The sequence below is a fragment of the Triticum aestivum genome, chromosome 3D (assembly GCF_018294505.1).
Source record: "Triticum aestivum cultivar Chinese Spring chromosome 3D, IWGSC CS RefSeq v2.1, whole genome shotgun sequence".
In the NCBI taxonomy this organism is placed as follows: Eukaryota; Viridiplantae; Streptophyta; class Magnoliopsida; order Poales; family Poaceae; genus Triticum; species Triticum aestivum.
In genome coordinates this window covers 618635293-618650324 of record NC_057802.1, presented here as the reverse complement: position 1 = coordinate 618650324, position 15032 = coordinate 618635293, and the positions used below count along the sequence as shown (strand labels likewise).

The 15032-nt window shown below is 44.5% G+C and overlaps 2 protein-coding genes across 3 annotated transcripts in view; both read right to left on the bottom strand.

Moving 5' to 3' along the window:
* LOC123081056 (protein NETWORKED 2A) overlaps positions 1–2579 on the bottom strand; it is a gene marked incomplete in the record, with an annotated part of 4563 nt that extends 1984 nt beyond the window's left edge. The window contains 2 exon segments of the mRNA XM_044504022.1: positions 1–1514; positions 2153–2579. Coding sequence (XP_044359957.1) covers positions 1–1514; positions 2153–2246 — 1608 coding nt within the window.
* A 91-nt stretch (positions 2580–2670) lies between these two features.
* Positions 2671–7199, bottom strand: LOC123081057 (fructose-bisphosphate aldolase-lysine N-methyltransferase, chloroplastic). Of its 2 annotated transcripts, none has more exons than XM_044504024.1 (15): positions 7069–7199; positions 6840–6943; positions 6677–6740; positions 6407–6526; positions 6217–6276; positions 5770–5877; positions 5578–5647; positions 5257–5297; positions 5078–5158; positions 4920–4955; positions 4702–4785; positions 4269–4402; positions 3593–3681; positions 3284–3432; positions 2671–2949 (listed from the first exon to the last, which is right to left on the bottom strand). In XM_044504024.1, the coding sequence occupies exons 1-15, from the start codon at positions 7144–7146 to the stop codon at positions 2800–2802; spliced, it is 1368 nt and encodes a 455-aa protein (XP_044359959.1). In that variant the 5' UTR covers positions 7147–7199; the 3' UTR covers positions 2671–2799. The 2 variants fall into 2 exon arrangements, with proteins under 2 accessions (XP_044359959.1, XP_044359960.1); XM_044504025.1 differs by lacking the exon at positions 2671–2949 and adding an exon at positions 2992–3060.
* Positions 7200–15032: the final 7833 nt, after the last annotated feature.

Sequence of the window (15032 nt, the reverse complement as noted above, 5' to 3'; positions counted from 1 at the left end):
AGGAACAGCAGCAGCGGCGGCGGCGGCATCTCCAGTGCTGGCTTGTTGGGGTTGAGGAACAGCAGCAGCAGCATCTTCAGTGCTGGCTTGTTGGGGTTGAGGAACAGCAGCAGCATCTCCAGTGCTGGCTTGTTGGGGTTGAGGAGTCTGCACGACGGTGGCCTTCTCTTCTTCTACCTGTTGTTTGTGTTCTTCTTCCTCAGGTGGAGGTGGATGGCTCTGGCTGGATGGCTCCGGAGGAGGCGGTGCTTCCTCGCCGGTTGGCGCCGACATGTGAGCAGCAGAACCAGGAGCCTGGTAGTCGCAAACTGGCGACTGCAACATGTCGGCGAAATTACTGAATCTGCTTATCGTTTCGGTGAAGTTTGAACGTATCGTGCTCTCGTCTTTATGGAAGGAGCTTTCGAGAGCCTGCACTCTGACCAGCTCTTCTTCCACCTGCTTCAGCTTCTCGTCCAGTTCGCTCGAGCCTTTCTCTTCCTCCAGGCTCTTGACGGAATTCTCCAGCTCCTCATTTTCGCGGTGCATTCTGTCGATCTGCGAGGTCTGCGACGAAACCATAAGCTCCAAATCGACAACTTTGTTGACAAGCTCGTCGATCTGCTCCGTGATCTCGTCCATGGTGATGTTGCAGTCGCTCGTGAAGTTTTCCTTGATCTTGTCGACTAACGTTTGCATCTGCAGCTCACCCAGCTTCACATGATACACGTCTCCCATCTCCGTGACATGATTCTTCCGTATGTTTTTCTCCACCAGGTCCGGTAGAGACTTGCCATGTTCGTCCATTATAGGCTTGAGCTTCTCTCTCAACACCTTGACCCGTTCAGACTCGTCCAATGCCTGTTTGGCAGCGGTCTTCCGCTGTTCTTGCAATCTGACAATGGTATCTTCACAGGATTTGAGGGCCGTCGCTGTCATCAAGGCTCTGGCTTCATCGTCCTCGATCACTGCGCTTACGTCGAACTTGTCTTGGAAGTGGCAAGCTTTTTGCTGCATCTCATTTATTTCCTTCTCAAGATCCCAGTACTTGGCAATGCCACTCTCGTACGAGTTCTTGATGAACTCTTTCTCGGTCTGCATCACAAGTATAGCTTTCTGTAGCCTGCTAATCTCTTCTCGTGCATTCTCCTTGCTCATCGGAGCTTGTTCCTTCTTGTCTCCGCCGGCTCCTGGCACATTTCCTTTCTTCTTCTTCAGCAGCCCATCGACGGTCGACTTGTGGATCTTGCGCGGATCGACCGGGGTGAACGCCTTTGGGACGTTGTCATCCTCCTCTTCTAGCATCGCATACTGAACCTGGTCAGGGAAGGCGGTAGCGATGGTGTGGTTTGCCTTGTGCAGCTCCCCTGACATGATGTCATACCGGTCGGCGAGACCCCTGTACATCCGGTACACTTCTTCCACCTGAGTGATCACCTCAGGCCGCCTCTTGTAGTACATCTCTGCTCGCTTTGAAAAGGAATCGGCTTCCTCTCCAAGGAGTAAGAGCATGCACTTGACCAGGTGCTCCATATCTGCACATCAAACGAAAAATTTCTTAGCATATCAATCAGAAGTATGAAGAGATGTAGCATTTTACAGATTTTTTTTTACAAAGAATCTGATTGGTTTTTAGAGAACTTTAGCAAGGTGCTCCAATCCTCCGAATAGATGCTGACAAATTGTCGGTGTTTGGCTAGTACATTTCATTATCCTGTTGTAAAATAATTGCTGAAAACAAGAAACAAAATATGCAAGGTGAGAAACAGTTTCGAGACTTCATGCTATTTAAACTAAAAATAACATCGTTTTTGGTGCAATTAATCAAGACAATTTTCCCACAATGCATAGCATTTTACATCAACAGAATGGAACTAACACTGATCAAGTACCATTTCCATATAGGCAACAAAGGATGAAATCATCAGATCAGGGATGCAACAGGCCTGCACTGATTCCATGGTGCAGATTTTACCCAGACAAGCAGACACAACATGCATGTCAATTTTGAGATGGGACTAATTCATGAGCCACAAAAAAATATGTATATTGATTTGAAATGTGGCTGATTGAACAACTTGTAGATAGACCTGATCCATAATCCGAAAATTCCCATTTGACATATTCATGGAATATGTGAAGATAACGTTTAATCCGGAAAGTGGATGAATACCTTGGAGGTGATTGTCGAGCCATTTGGACTGCTTGGTGCGGATGTGGCTCGCCCACCACCATGAGTATGCATTGCTCGCCGCCCGCTGCAGCATCCTGCCTTCTCTGCCTCTTCCTCCTCCAGAATCCAACCCAATCTCTTGGCATTAATCTTTTCCACTATACATGACGACCATACCACGAGAAAAGAGACAAGTGGGAGGTGAAAAGAGAAGAAAGGGGGAGGGAGGAGATGCCATTGAGAGGCTGATAGCCAAGTCCATTCATTGCAAATATATCAATGCCTAAATATAGCAAAGATGGTGAGAGGTTAAAGAACGCATGCAGAAGGATGAAGTGCAGTGGAAGTGATGGACCAAATGCATGCATGCTGTTCCAAGGAGCCATCCGGATGGTAATCAACTTTTCACATGCATGGGGCTGTTGAAAATGCATAAATTTCATTGAAAAAAATCAAACCTCCAAAAATCATGTCAATTCCTAGGTAACAAACATGCCTAACATTTCTAGCAGCACACTACACACCTCAAATCTATATATCAATAAAAGTGCTCGAGATGCATGTGGCCACCAATTCCCATGCATCTTAACAGGGCTGGCAATCCTACGCTCCGTCTCATGCATGCTCCTATAATTAGGCTGGGATGATCATGTACATGCCACAGTTTTACAGTAGTTTGCAACCCATGCATAAGCACTCTGCAAAACCTGTAGCTCGCCGGCAAGTAAATTTTTAGCCATCTCTTTTCTGAACTGATGCATGCTCCTAGATGCAGCGCCATCAATGGTTTCAAGTTGCTGCAAATAAAGCCAAATCAGAATATCCACATGAATTTAATCTGATGGAACAATCTTCTTATTCAAATTGTTCTCTGCTTCGACAATGGGTTTCTCTTACAGTCTTTTTCACTATCATAGCCGTCCATACAAAAAAAAATTACAAGTTTAGTTTCAACAAAAAAGCATGTGTAAAGAAAGTTAATATACAAAGGCCATTCTTTCACCTAACCACCTCTAATCCTATACAAGTGGAACCGTATGCTGCAACAGGGTAGTGCTGTATTTGTTATTTGGCTTCATCAGTATTGCTTTTTAGTGAGACAGAATTCTCAGCTGTTGTCAGTGTCCTCACCTCAATAGCTGTAGAATGACCCTGAATCATGCTGTCAAGGTGCATAAGCAACTTGCGGTGAGCATGGACTTCTCTCTCCGCATGCTTCAGAGGACGCCTCGCAAGCCGGCCGTCATTTTCAGCAGCCTCCACGGCCATCTCTTCCAATTCTAAAGAGGCAATCATTGTTGTGTCACTGAATGATGTGACTAAAATGAAATAAAGAAATATACAAATATAATACTCCCTCCGATCCATATTAATTGTCGCTGTACTAAAGCAGTGACGAGTAATATGAATGGGAAAAAGTAATAGATAATAGCATAGCACCTTCAATTGAGGTGGCACAGAAAACCCGGACAAATGCACGCAAGGCCTGTGGAATCCCAACCCCTTTGTTTCCAGAGTATTTGACTTCCCTGTTTCCATCATTCATACTCAGTGACACAAAACATAGACCATGCTCTCATCATGCAAAAGCAATCACAGAATTCACCTTTACTTAAACTTGCCAGAGCTATTTCAAACATTAGTTGACTTTCAGAAAGAATCAGTTAATGCATTATGAGAATTAATTCCAATGCAGATTTTTCAGAGAAAATACTAAAGTTGGTATTTCATTGTTTATTCAAGCATAGCCATGCACTACTTCCAATCCTAGTTCAACATATGCGCTAGTAAGGTGGACAGTTAGCACTGCTGGATTTCAAGAAACTCTATCTATTGATCACTGCATTGTAAATCAGTAGACAACAGAAACAGTACAAAGCTGGCCTGAAACAAAAACTATCTAGAACTACTACTGTACAAATGTACAATATGGTCGGCACTGGCATAAAGTTCTGCATTTTCAGTGCAGTCAGAAAATATGACTAGTGCCGATTTCAGAATAAATTCCATTCCACCTTAACTGTCTGATGTTTGCATTATTAATGTTGCAAAGAAAATCTAGAATATAATCAAATGATGAACTGTATTAGCCATAAATAACTGCCAAACAACATACTTTATAGCAAAAGTAGTTCTAGTGCAGCCAGAGCTGCACACGTGTTCAGATTTCGGAGTACGGTGCTTTTGCCATATGTCAAGCTTCTTTTTATAAAGTGGATCTTGCTCTGAAATATCTATCCAAATATGTGCCTGAAAATGCAATGAAAATTTAAGAACATGTGCAACAGAAAATATCATCGGGGCAATGCTTCAAGAGCAAATATGTATGTATGAAGTCATATGATTGCTTGTTTCATGGAAATCATGTTTACTAGAGCTTAGTAATTAATATTCTTAACATGTTAAATAGCCATCGATGACCCAATTACTGGTGTCAGAGGACCAAGAAGCCATAATTTCTTACGAACAAGTTCCGATGCTTCATTAGTTACCACTATACCAACTAAGATTCCTTAGGAGTTTGACCATCAAACTGTAGTTTTACAGACCTGGTCATATATGTTTCTGGAAAGTGTAAATCCGAAGTTAAGTGCTAGCATGGCATTCGAGTATTTCCCATATCTGATCATGACCTGAAAATATAATGAAACTTCACTGAATTATGTTTCAGAACAGATGGTTCTCGTCATTCCCAGAGACATTTTGTGAATAGCATAAAGATCCAACCAAAATAAAGTTTAAGCGAAAAAATTTCTCCAAAACTCACCTGTTCACCAACAGCATAATTCCTGTCGGCAATGACCTGTAAGTAACTGAGAATAAGAGCAGAGTATTGATCCGTATATAAAAAAGAATGGAAAATAAGTAAAGTGCCTTGATACACAACTGCACTACTAGGCATTGAACCAAAGTTCATAGATGTACCTCTGAAACATCTTTCTCCTCGTCATACACTAATATAGAATCAGAAGCACCATCATGGTTAAGGAAATCTGCAAATGGAACCTAAATGATGTTTTCAGACAGTTAAAATGTCGATGCACAATGCATTCAATATATTTAAGTTGCAAACTAGTGACAGGCAAAGATTTAGAAAATTGTACCAGTGATACACCTCTAGAAGTCTGCCAAGCTCGAGATGAAACTGCATGTGCCATGAAAATAGTCTCAGAGGACAAATTTTTGGGGAAAATACAGCAAAGAAGTCCTATTAACCCCTTTGTCGCCTTCTCAAATAAAATCACACATAACGAAAAGGATCATACAACTGTGTCATGTTAGGATGCAGTCAATCAACCATATAATGATTCAGTATAGTTAGAATAATAAACCACCCAATTTCCAACATTCTCAGCTACCAAGATATCATTTAGTTGTAATGCTAAATGTTCAGTAGCACTTTAAATTTAGAGCCTTATACATACCCAATGCAGAAGCATGCATGAAATCCTCCAGTTTGACTTCTCCAAACAAATGTGGAAAACGTTCAAGAGCCTTGCATATGAAAAAGGGTAAACAGTTATGAGACTAATTAGCCCAAAAAAGTATGTCAATTTGAGAGAGACAGAGAGAGAGACACACACACACACACAGAGAGAGAGAGAGAGAGCACAAACTGGTTTTGCTGCTGAAAACTGTTTCCTGATTCGTTCCTTCTGTTCGATGGCTTCATCATAGACCGGGCTATGTCGGACCATATCAAGCTCATCCAGATCCCAGAACATCTGCAGGAATTACATACTTGCTGCCTCAAATATTTTCAGTTTTCAAATGTGATAATTCATGGGCTCATCAGGATGAACATAAATAATGTACTTAATGTATATATGGTGCATTACTACTATGTAAGAACTATACTTGGATTCCCCTTATTCTTATCCTGCCTCGGCAATTTTGGGTTAGGATAAAATCATGGGGTTTTCCCAGGATAAAACAAAACAAGCCCAGTAAGAAAGAAACCATCAGGCACTTCCACTGGCATGTCAACAATCAGACAGAACTTAACCATGGAGTGTGTGTTCACGTCGCTATGTAACATTTCCATTGCATAGGTACGTACGTACCATGTTGTGCATCTGATCCTTGGCCGGAAGAGATGTAACATACGGCGCCCATCCCGATTCCTACAAGGCAAACACCCATAAGCCGGTACCTCCAAAAACTCCTTTTTTGGTATTTCATGACACAAGGAGAAATCTTTCAGAACAAACAAACAAATGCGGCAAGCAGGGGAATTAACCAAATAAGACCTACATGTCCCAGGCGCTGCTCCATCATGAGGAGCACGGCTACCTTGGCCGCCGCGGCTCTGGCGACAGCATCGTCGTCGAGCAACAGGCGGACCTCTTGAGGAAGTTTGTGTTGAGTAAGCTGCTGCATATTTACAAGAAGATAAATAAGCAAACCATAAAAATTAATTGGCAGGATACTGTATCTTGTAGTGAAGAAAGTTGCAGGATACTGTATCTTTGCAGTATATTTTTCAGAAAAAACTAAGGGGATTGCTTAGAATTGGGAACATACAGCAGCGTGAGGCAGTTGCAGTATGCAGTCCCCCTCCTGGATCGGCTGCGAAGCGAACAAGGATCTGACGAACACTGTTACTAGTGAGGATGGCTGCTGCTCTGCTCTGCTCTATGCAGCAAATCGACAGTACCCAAAACAAGAAGAGCGAGATTGACCTGACCTTCCCAAGGGCGAGGTTCCGATGCGCAGCGCCGACGAGATGCTGGCCCCCGCCTTGCTCCGCAGCCAGGGGAGGAAACCCCCGCAGCAGGGCTCGTCCTCCACCTGCATGCGGCATTCGATTCGGTCAGCAAAGGGGCGGGGAAGCGAGGGATTGGGATTGGGAATGGGAATGGGGGTTTCTTCCTTCCTTTCCGGCCGGTGAACCCTAGCCCAGATAGCTTGCTCACCTTGGGGATGGCGGCGAAGGGCTGGCGGCGGGTGGCGCCGGCGAGGGCGAGGCGGCGGCGCACCACTCCCGCCGCCATCCTCCTACTCTGCTACTGCTTCAGCTGTACAACAAACAGAGCGAGGAGTTTCCGGAAACAGAGCGAGGACCTGTGCAGAAATATCCTTTTTCACAAGGATAAATTTCTACACACGTTAAAAAGTGTTCATACAAGATGTGTGGATTTTATTCTCCTATTACATAAACAAAATAAACATTTAAATAATAAAAAAATAGTTCGACAGAGCGCAGCGTCGGACCGGACGGCGAGGGAGACAAAGGGATTGGCTCGGTTTCCCCGACTTCACGCACAATACTTGCATAGCTTTGAGACTTGCCTCCATGGCGACTTCCGGCTATAGTCCGGCGACCGGTGTTCTGTCGTGTCCTCCCTTTTCCTTCTTCTTATGATCTCCTCCCGCCTGTTTTTCTCCTGGATCCCATTTCTCTCTAATGTGTCGATCTCCCAGTTCATTGCTCGGTCCTTGCTCACCACCGACTCATTTGCGCACCACCTTCTCTCCAGCCGGACTCCACTCCGACGTCCCTTATCCAAGATGGATCTGTCTCGCACCCACTAGTTCGTTCTGCTCCAAGCACAACCCTAAGTCCGGTGGCAAGGCGACCGAAAGGCCGTCTATCACACCGTCACCGACTCCACCCCTAAGTCACGGGCTTCATGGTGGAAGAGCCTTGGGAGGATGTCGTGATGCAAGGGCATGATCTGACTTAGCGCAAGCACGTGTGTGTCGGCTACTCCATTTTTGTCTGATATGATTCACGAACAGCTGCTCATTAAAGGTGGTTTGAAGCAATTCGTATGAGTGGTGGGAGGGATCAAGTTCTTTCTGCTATAAGATCAACAAGGAGAAACCTTGGGATTCTAATGTGCCTTGGTCACCATGAAGTTTATCGCCTAAAACTGTCGAGGTATAGGCCGACAACTTGGTAATGATCGCATGACTTGCCTGGCATATCTCATGCACTCCACAAAAGCTCAGTTTGTATTCATTTCAAAAATGAAATCTCTAGAGTTAAGCCTCAAGATCTTGTAAATCGTCTTGCATATCATAGAGTATAGTATTCCTTCGAGAGGATAGTTTGGGTGAGTTATGGCTGATGTGTAACGATGAAATGAAAGTCTCTATTCATAGTGCATCTTTTCATGCTATCTTAGATAATGTTGTCCATATAGCCTAGGGTATCAAGTTTGGTCTAGTTTGTATTCATGGTGACCTGTATCACCTTCAGACTAGTGTGATTTGGGATAATGTTGCAAAATTCATGTATGATAACTTGGGCAAACCAATGATCTATATGGGAGACTTGAATGATGTCTTGTATGATGTTGATAAGAGTAGTTCTAGTGCGAATTATTTTCACATTAGTGCTTTCCGCGCTTTAGTAAAAAGTGTGGCTTCTTTGACGTTGGTTAGTAGTCCTGCTTATACTTAGCATTGTTGGGTAACGTAGCATGCAATTTTAAAGAAATTCCTACGGTCACGCAAGATCTATCTAGGAGATGCATAGAAACAAGAGGGGGGAGTGTGTCCACGTACCCTCATAGACCGAAAGCGAAAGAGTTAGGTTAACGTGGTTGATGTAGTCGAATGTCTTCGCGATCCAACCAATCAAGTATCGAACGTACGGCACATCCGAGTTCAGCACATGTTCAGCTCGATGACGTCACTCGAACTCTTGATCCAGCAGAGGGTCGAGGAGAGTTCCGTCAGCACGACGGCGTGGTGACGGTGATGTTGATGTGATTCGCGCAGGGCTTCGCCTAAGGCACTACGACGCTATGACCGGAGGAGTAAACTATGGAGGGGGCACCGCACACGGCTAAGAGAACAATTGATGTGCTTTGGGGTGCCCCCCTGCCCACGTATATAAAGGAGGGGAGGAGGAGGAGGCCGGCCTAGAGGGGGCGCGCCAAGGGGGGAGTCCTACTAGGACTCCTAGTCCTAGTAGGATTCGCCCCCCCCCTCTTTTCCTTCTCATGGAGTTGGAAAGGGGGAAGGAGAAGGAGTAGGAGAAGGAAAGGGGGGTGGCGCCCCCTTCCCTAAACCAATTCGGCCTCCTCCCTTGTGGGGGGCGCACCAGCCCCTTGTGGGCTGGTTAGCCTCCCTCCTATGGCCCATATGGCCCATATATTCCCCGGGGGGTTCCGGTAACCCCTCCGATACTCCGGCATGTACCCGATACACTCCGGAACCCTTCCGGTGTCTGTATACTACCTTCCAATATATCAATCTTTACCTCTCGACCATTTCGTGACTCCTCGTCATGTCCGTGATCTCATCCTAGACTCCGAACAATCTTCGGTCACCAAAACACATAACTCATAATACAAATCATCATCGAACGTTAAGCGTGCGGACCCTACGGGTTCAAGAACTATGTAGACATGACCGAGACATATCTCCGGTCAATAACCAATAGCGGAACCTGGATGCTCATATTGGTTCCTACATATTCTACGAAGATCTTTATCGGTCAAACCGCAATGACAACATACGTCATTCCCTTTGTCATCGGTATGTTACTTGCCCAAGATTCGATCGTCGGTATCCTTATACCTAGTTCAATCTCGTTACCGGCAAGTCTCTTTACTCATTCCGTAATGCATCATCCCAAAACTAACTCATTAATCACATTGCTTGCAAGGCTTATAGTGATGTGCATTACCGAGAGGGCCCAGAGATACCTCTCCGATACTCGGAGTAAAAAAATCCTAATCTCGATCTATGCCAACCCAACAAACACCTTCGGAGACACCTGTAGAGCATCTTTATAATCACGCAGTTACATTGTGACGTTTGATAGCACACAAGGTGTTACCCCGGTACTCGAGAGTTGCATAATATCATAGTCAGAGGAATATGTATAAGTCATGAAGAAAGCAATAGCAATAAAACTTAACGATCATTAGGCTAAGCTAACGGATGGGTCTTGTCCGAGTTCAGCACATGTTCAGCTCGATGACGTCACTCGAACTCTTGATTCAGCAGAGGGTCGAGGAGAGTTCCGTCAGCACGACGGCGTGGTGACGGTGATGTTGATGTGATTCGCGCAGGGCTTCGCCTAAGCACTACGACGCTATGACCGGAGGAGTAAACTGTGGAGGGGGCACCGCACACGGCTAAGAGAACAATTGATGTGCTTTGGGGTGCCCCCTGCCCCCGTATATAAAGGAGGGGAGGAGGAGGAGGAGGCCGTCCTAGAGGGGGCGCGCCAAGGGGGGAGTCCTACTAGGACTCCTAGTCCTAGTAGGATTCGCCCCCCTCTTTTCCTTCTCATGGAGTTGGAAAGGGGGAAGGAGAAGGAGTAGGAGAAGGAAAGGGGGGTGGCGCCCCCTTCCCTAAACCAATTCGGCCTCCTCCCTTGTGGGGGGCGCACCAGCCCCTTGTGGGCTGGTTAGCCTCCCTCCTATGGCCCATATGGCCCATATATTCCCCGGGGGGTTCCGGTAACCCCTCCGGTACTCCGGCATGTACCCGATACACTCCGGAACCCTTCCGGTGTCTGTATACTACCTTCCAATATATCAATCTTTACCTCTCGACCATTTCGTGACTCCTCGTCATGTCCGTGATCTCATCCTAGACTCCGAACAATCTTCGGTCACCAAAACACATAACTCATAATACAAATCATCATCGAACGTTAAGCGTGCGGACCCTACGGGTTCAAGAACTATGTAGACATGACCGAGACATATCTCCGGTCAATAACCAATAGCGGAACCTGGATGCTCATATTGGTTCCTACATATTCTACGAAGATCTTTATCGGTCAAACCGCAATGACAACATATGTCATTCCCTTTGTCATCGGTATGTTACTTGCCCAAGATTCGATCGTCGGTATCCTTATACCTAGTTCAATCTCGTTACCGGCAAGTCTCTTTACTCATTCCGTAATGCATCATCCCAAAACTAACTCATTAATCACATTGCTTGCAAGGCTTATAGTGATGTGCATTACCGAGAGGGCCCAGAGATACCTCTCCGATACTCGGAGTAAAAAAATCCTAATCTCGATCTATGCCAACCCAACAAACACCTTCGGAGACACCTGTAGAGCATCTTTATAATCACGCAGTTACATTGTGACGTTTGATAGCACACAAGGTGTTACTCCGGTATTCGAGAGTTGCATAATCTCATAGTCAGAGGAATATGTATAAGTCATGCAGAAAGCAATAGCAATAAAACTTAACGATCATTATGCTAAGCTAACGGATGGGTCTTGTCCATCACATCATTCTCCCAATGATGTGATCTCGTTCATCAAATGACAACACATGTCTATGGTTTGGAAACTTAACCATCTTTGATTAACGAGATAGTCAAGTAGAGGCATACTAGGGACACTTTGTTTTGTCTATGTATTAACACATGTATCAAGTTTCCGGTTAATACAATTCTAGCATGAATAATAAACATTTATCATGATATAAGGAAATATAAAATAACAGCTTTATTATTGCCTCTAGGGCATATTTCCTTCAGTCTCCCACTTGCACTAGAGTCAATAATCTAGTTCACATTGCCATGTGATTTAACACCAATAGTTCACATAACCATGTGATTAACACCCAAAGGGTTTACCAGAGTCAGCAATCTAGTTCAGATCGCCATGTGATTAAAACCCAAAGAGTACTAAGGTGTGATCATGTTTTGCTTGTGAGAGAAGTTTAGTCAACGGGTCTGCCACGTTCAGAGCCGTATGTATTTTGCAAATTTTCTATGTGTACAATGCTCTGCATGAAGCTACTCTAGCTAATTGCTCCCACTTTCAATATGTATCCAGATTGAGACTCAGAGTCATCTGGATCGGTGTAAAATCTTGCATCAATGTAACTCTTTACGACGAACTATTTATCACCTCCATAACCGAGAAATATTTCCTTAGTCCTCTTAGGTAACTAAGGATAACTTTGACTGCTGTCCAGTGATCCACTCCTGAATTACTATCGTACTCCCTTGCCAAACTCATGGCAAGGTATACAATAGGTCTGGTACACAACATAGCATAATTTATAGAACCTATGACTAAGGCATAGGGAATGACTTTCATTCTCTTTCTATTTTCTGCCGTGGTCGGGTTTTGAGTCTTACTCAACTTCACGCCTTGTAACACAGGCAAGAACCCTTTCTTTGACTGATCCATTTTGAACTTCTTCAAAACTTTATCAAGGTATGTGCTTTGTGAAAGTCCAACTAAGCGTTTTGTTCTATCTCTATAGATCTTCGTGCCCAATATATAAGCAGCTTCTCCGAGGTCTTTCATTGAAAAATTCTTATTCAAGTATCCTTTTCTACTATCCAGAAATTATGTATTATTTCCAATCAACAATATGTCATCCAAATATAATATTAGAAATGCTACAGAGCTCCCACTCACTTTCTTGTAAATACAGGCTTCTCCAAAATTCTGTATAAAACCATATGCTTTGATCACACTATCAAAGCATATATTCCAACTCCGAGATGCTTGCACCAGTCCATTAATAGATCGCTGGAGCTTGCACATTTTGTTAGCACCTTTAGGATCGACAAAACCTTCTGGTTGCATCATATACAACTCTTCTTTAAGTAATCCATTAAGGAATGCGGTTTTGACATCCATTTGCCAAATTTCATAATCATAAAATGCGGCAATTGCTAACATGATTCGGACAGACTTAAGCATCGCTACGGTGAGAAGGTCTTATCGTAGTCAACTCCTTAAACTTGTCGAAAACCTTTCGCAACAAGTCGAGCTTTGTAGACAGCAACATTACGGTCAGCGTCAGTCTTTTTTTGAAGATCCATTTATTCTCTATGGCTTTCCGATCATTAGGCAAGTCAAGCAAAGTCCACACTTTTGTTCTCATGCATGGATCCCATCTCAGATTTCATGGCCTCAAGCCATTTCGCGGAATCTGGGCTCATCATCGCTTCCTCATAGTTCGTAGGTTCGTCATGGTCTAGTAACATGACTTCCCGAACAGGATTACCGTACCACTCTGGTGTGGATCGTACTCTGGTTGACCTATTCGGTAGTAACTTGATCTGAAGTTTCATGATCATCATCATTAGCTTCCTCAGTAATTGGTGTAGGAATCACTAGAACTGTTTTCTGTGATGAACTACTTTCCAATTCGGGAGAAGGTACAATTACCTCATCAAGTTCTACTTTCCTCCCACTCACTCCTTTCGAGAGAAACGCCTTCTCTAGAAAGGATCCATTCTTAGCAACGAATATCTTGCCTTCGGATCTATGATAGAAAGTGTACCCAACAGTTTCCTTTGGGTATCCTATGAAGACGCATTTCTCCGATTTGGGTTCAAGCTTATTAGGTTGAAGCTTTTTCACATAAGCATCGCAGCCCCAAACTTTAAGAAACGATAGCTTAGGTTTCTTGCTAAACCACAGTTCATACGGTGTCGTCTCAACGGATTTAGACGGTGCCCTATTAACGTGAATGCAGTTGTCTCTAATGCATAACCCCAAAACGATAGTGGTAAATCGATAAGAGACATCATAGATCGCACCATATCTAATAAAGTACGGTTACGACGTTTGGACACACCATTACGCTGCGGCGTTCCAGGTGGCATGAGTTGTGAAACTATTCCACGGTGCTTTAAATGAAGGCCAAACTCGTAACTCGAATATTCACCTCCGCGATCATATCGTAGAAACTTTATTTTCTTGTTACGATGATTCTTCACTTCACTCTGAAATTCTTCGAACTTTTCAAATGTTTCAGACTTGTGTTTCATTAAGTAGATATACCCATATCTGCTCAAATCATCTGTGAAGGTCAAAAAACAACGATACCCGCCGCGAGCCTCAACACTTATCAGACCGCATACATCGGTATGTATTATTTCCAATAAGTCAGTGGCTCGCACCATTGTTCCGGAGAACAGAGGCATGGTTCGCAAGCATCAAATGATTCGTAATCAAGTGATTCCAAAAATCCATCCGCATGGGGTTTCTTCATGCGCTTTACACCAATATGACCTAAAGGGCAGTGCCACAAATATGTTGCACTATCATTATCAACTTTGCATCTTTTGGCATCAATATTATGCATATATGTATCACTTCGATCGAGAGTCAATAAACCATTTACATTGGGTGTATGACCATAGAAGGTTTTATTCATGTAAACCGAACAACAATTATTCTCTGACTTAAATGAATAACCGTATTGCAATAAACATGATCCAATCATATTCATGCTCAACGCTAACACCAAATAACATTTATTTAGGTTCCACACTAATCCCGAAGGTAGAGGGAGTGTGCGATGGTGATCTCCGAGTTCAGCACATGTTCAGCTCGATGACGTCACTCGAACTCTTGATCCAGCAGAGAGTCGAGGAGAGTTCCGTCAGCACGACGGCATGGTGACGGTGATGTTGATGTGATTCGCGCAGGGCTTCGCCTAAGCACTACGACGCTATGACCGGAGGAGTAAACTGTGGAGGGGGCACCGCACACGGCTAAGAGAACAATTGATGTGCTTTGGGGTGCCCCCTGCCCCCGTATATAAAGGAGGGGAGGAGGAGGAGGCCGTCCTAGTGGGGGCGCGCCAAGGGGGGAGTCCTACTAGGACTCCTAGTCCTAGTAGGATTCGCCCCCCTCTTTTCCTTCTCATGGAGTTGGAAAGGGGGAAGGAGAAGGAGTAGGAGAAGGAAAGGGGGGTGGCGCCCCCTTCCCTAAACCAATTTGGCCTCCTCCCTTGTGGGAGGCGCACCAGCCCCTTGTGGGCTGGTTAGCCTCCCTCCTATAGCCCATATGGCCCATATATTCCTCGGGGGGTTCCGGTAACCCCTCCGGTACTCCGGCATGTACCCGATACACTCCGGAACCATTCCGGTGTCTGTATACTACCTTCCAATATATCAATCTTTACCTCTCGACCAT

Bases quoted from the DNA above. Each gene is read 5' to 3' on its own strand.
- LOC123081057 (XM_044504024.1), bottom strand. From the start codon at position 7,146: ATGGCGGCGGGAGTGGTGCGCCGCCGCCTCGCCCTCGCCGGCGCCACC. The intron at 4,786-4,919 runs GTGAGTTTTGGA...TTATATTTTCAG, and splicing joins ATTATGCTGTTGGTGAACAG to GTCATGATCAGATATGGGAA. The intron at 4,403-4,701 runs GTCTGTAAAACT...TTGCATTTTCAG, and splicing joins CCAGAAACATATATGACCAG to GCACATATTTGGATAGATAT.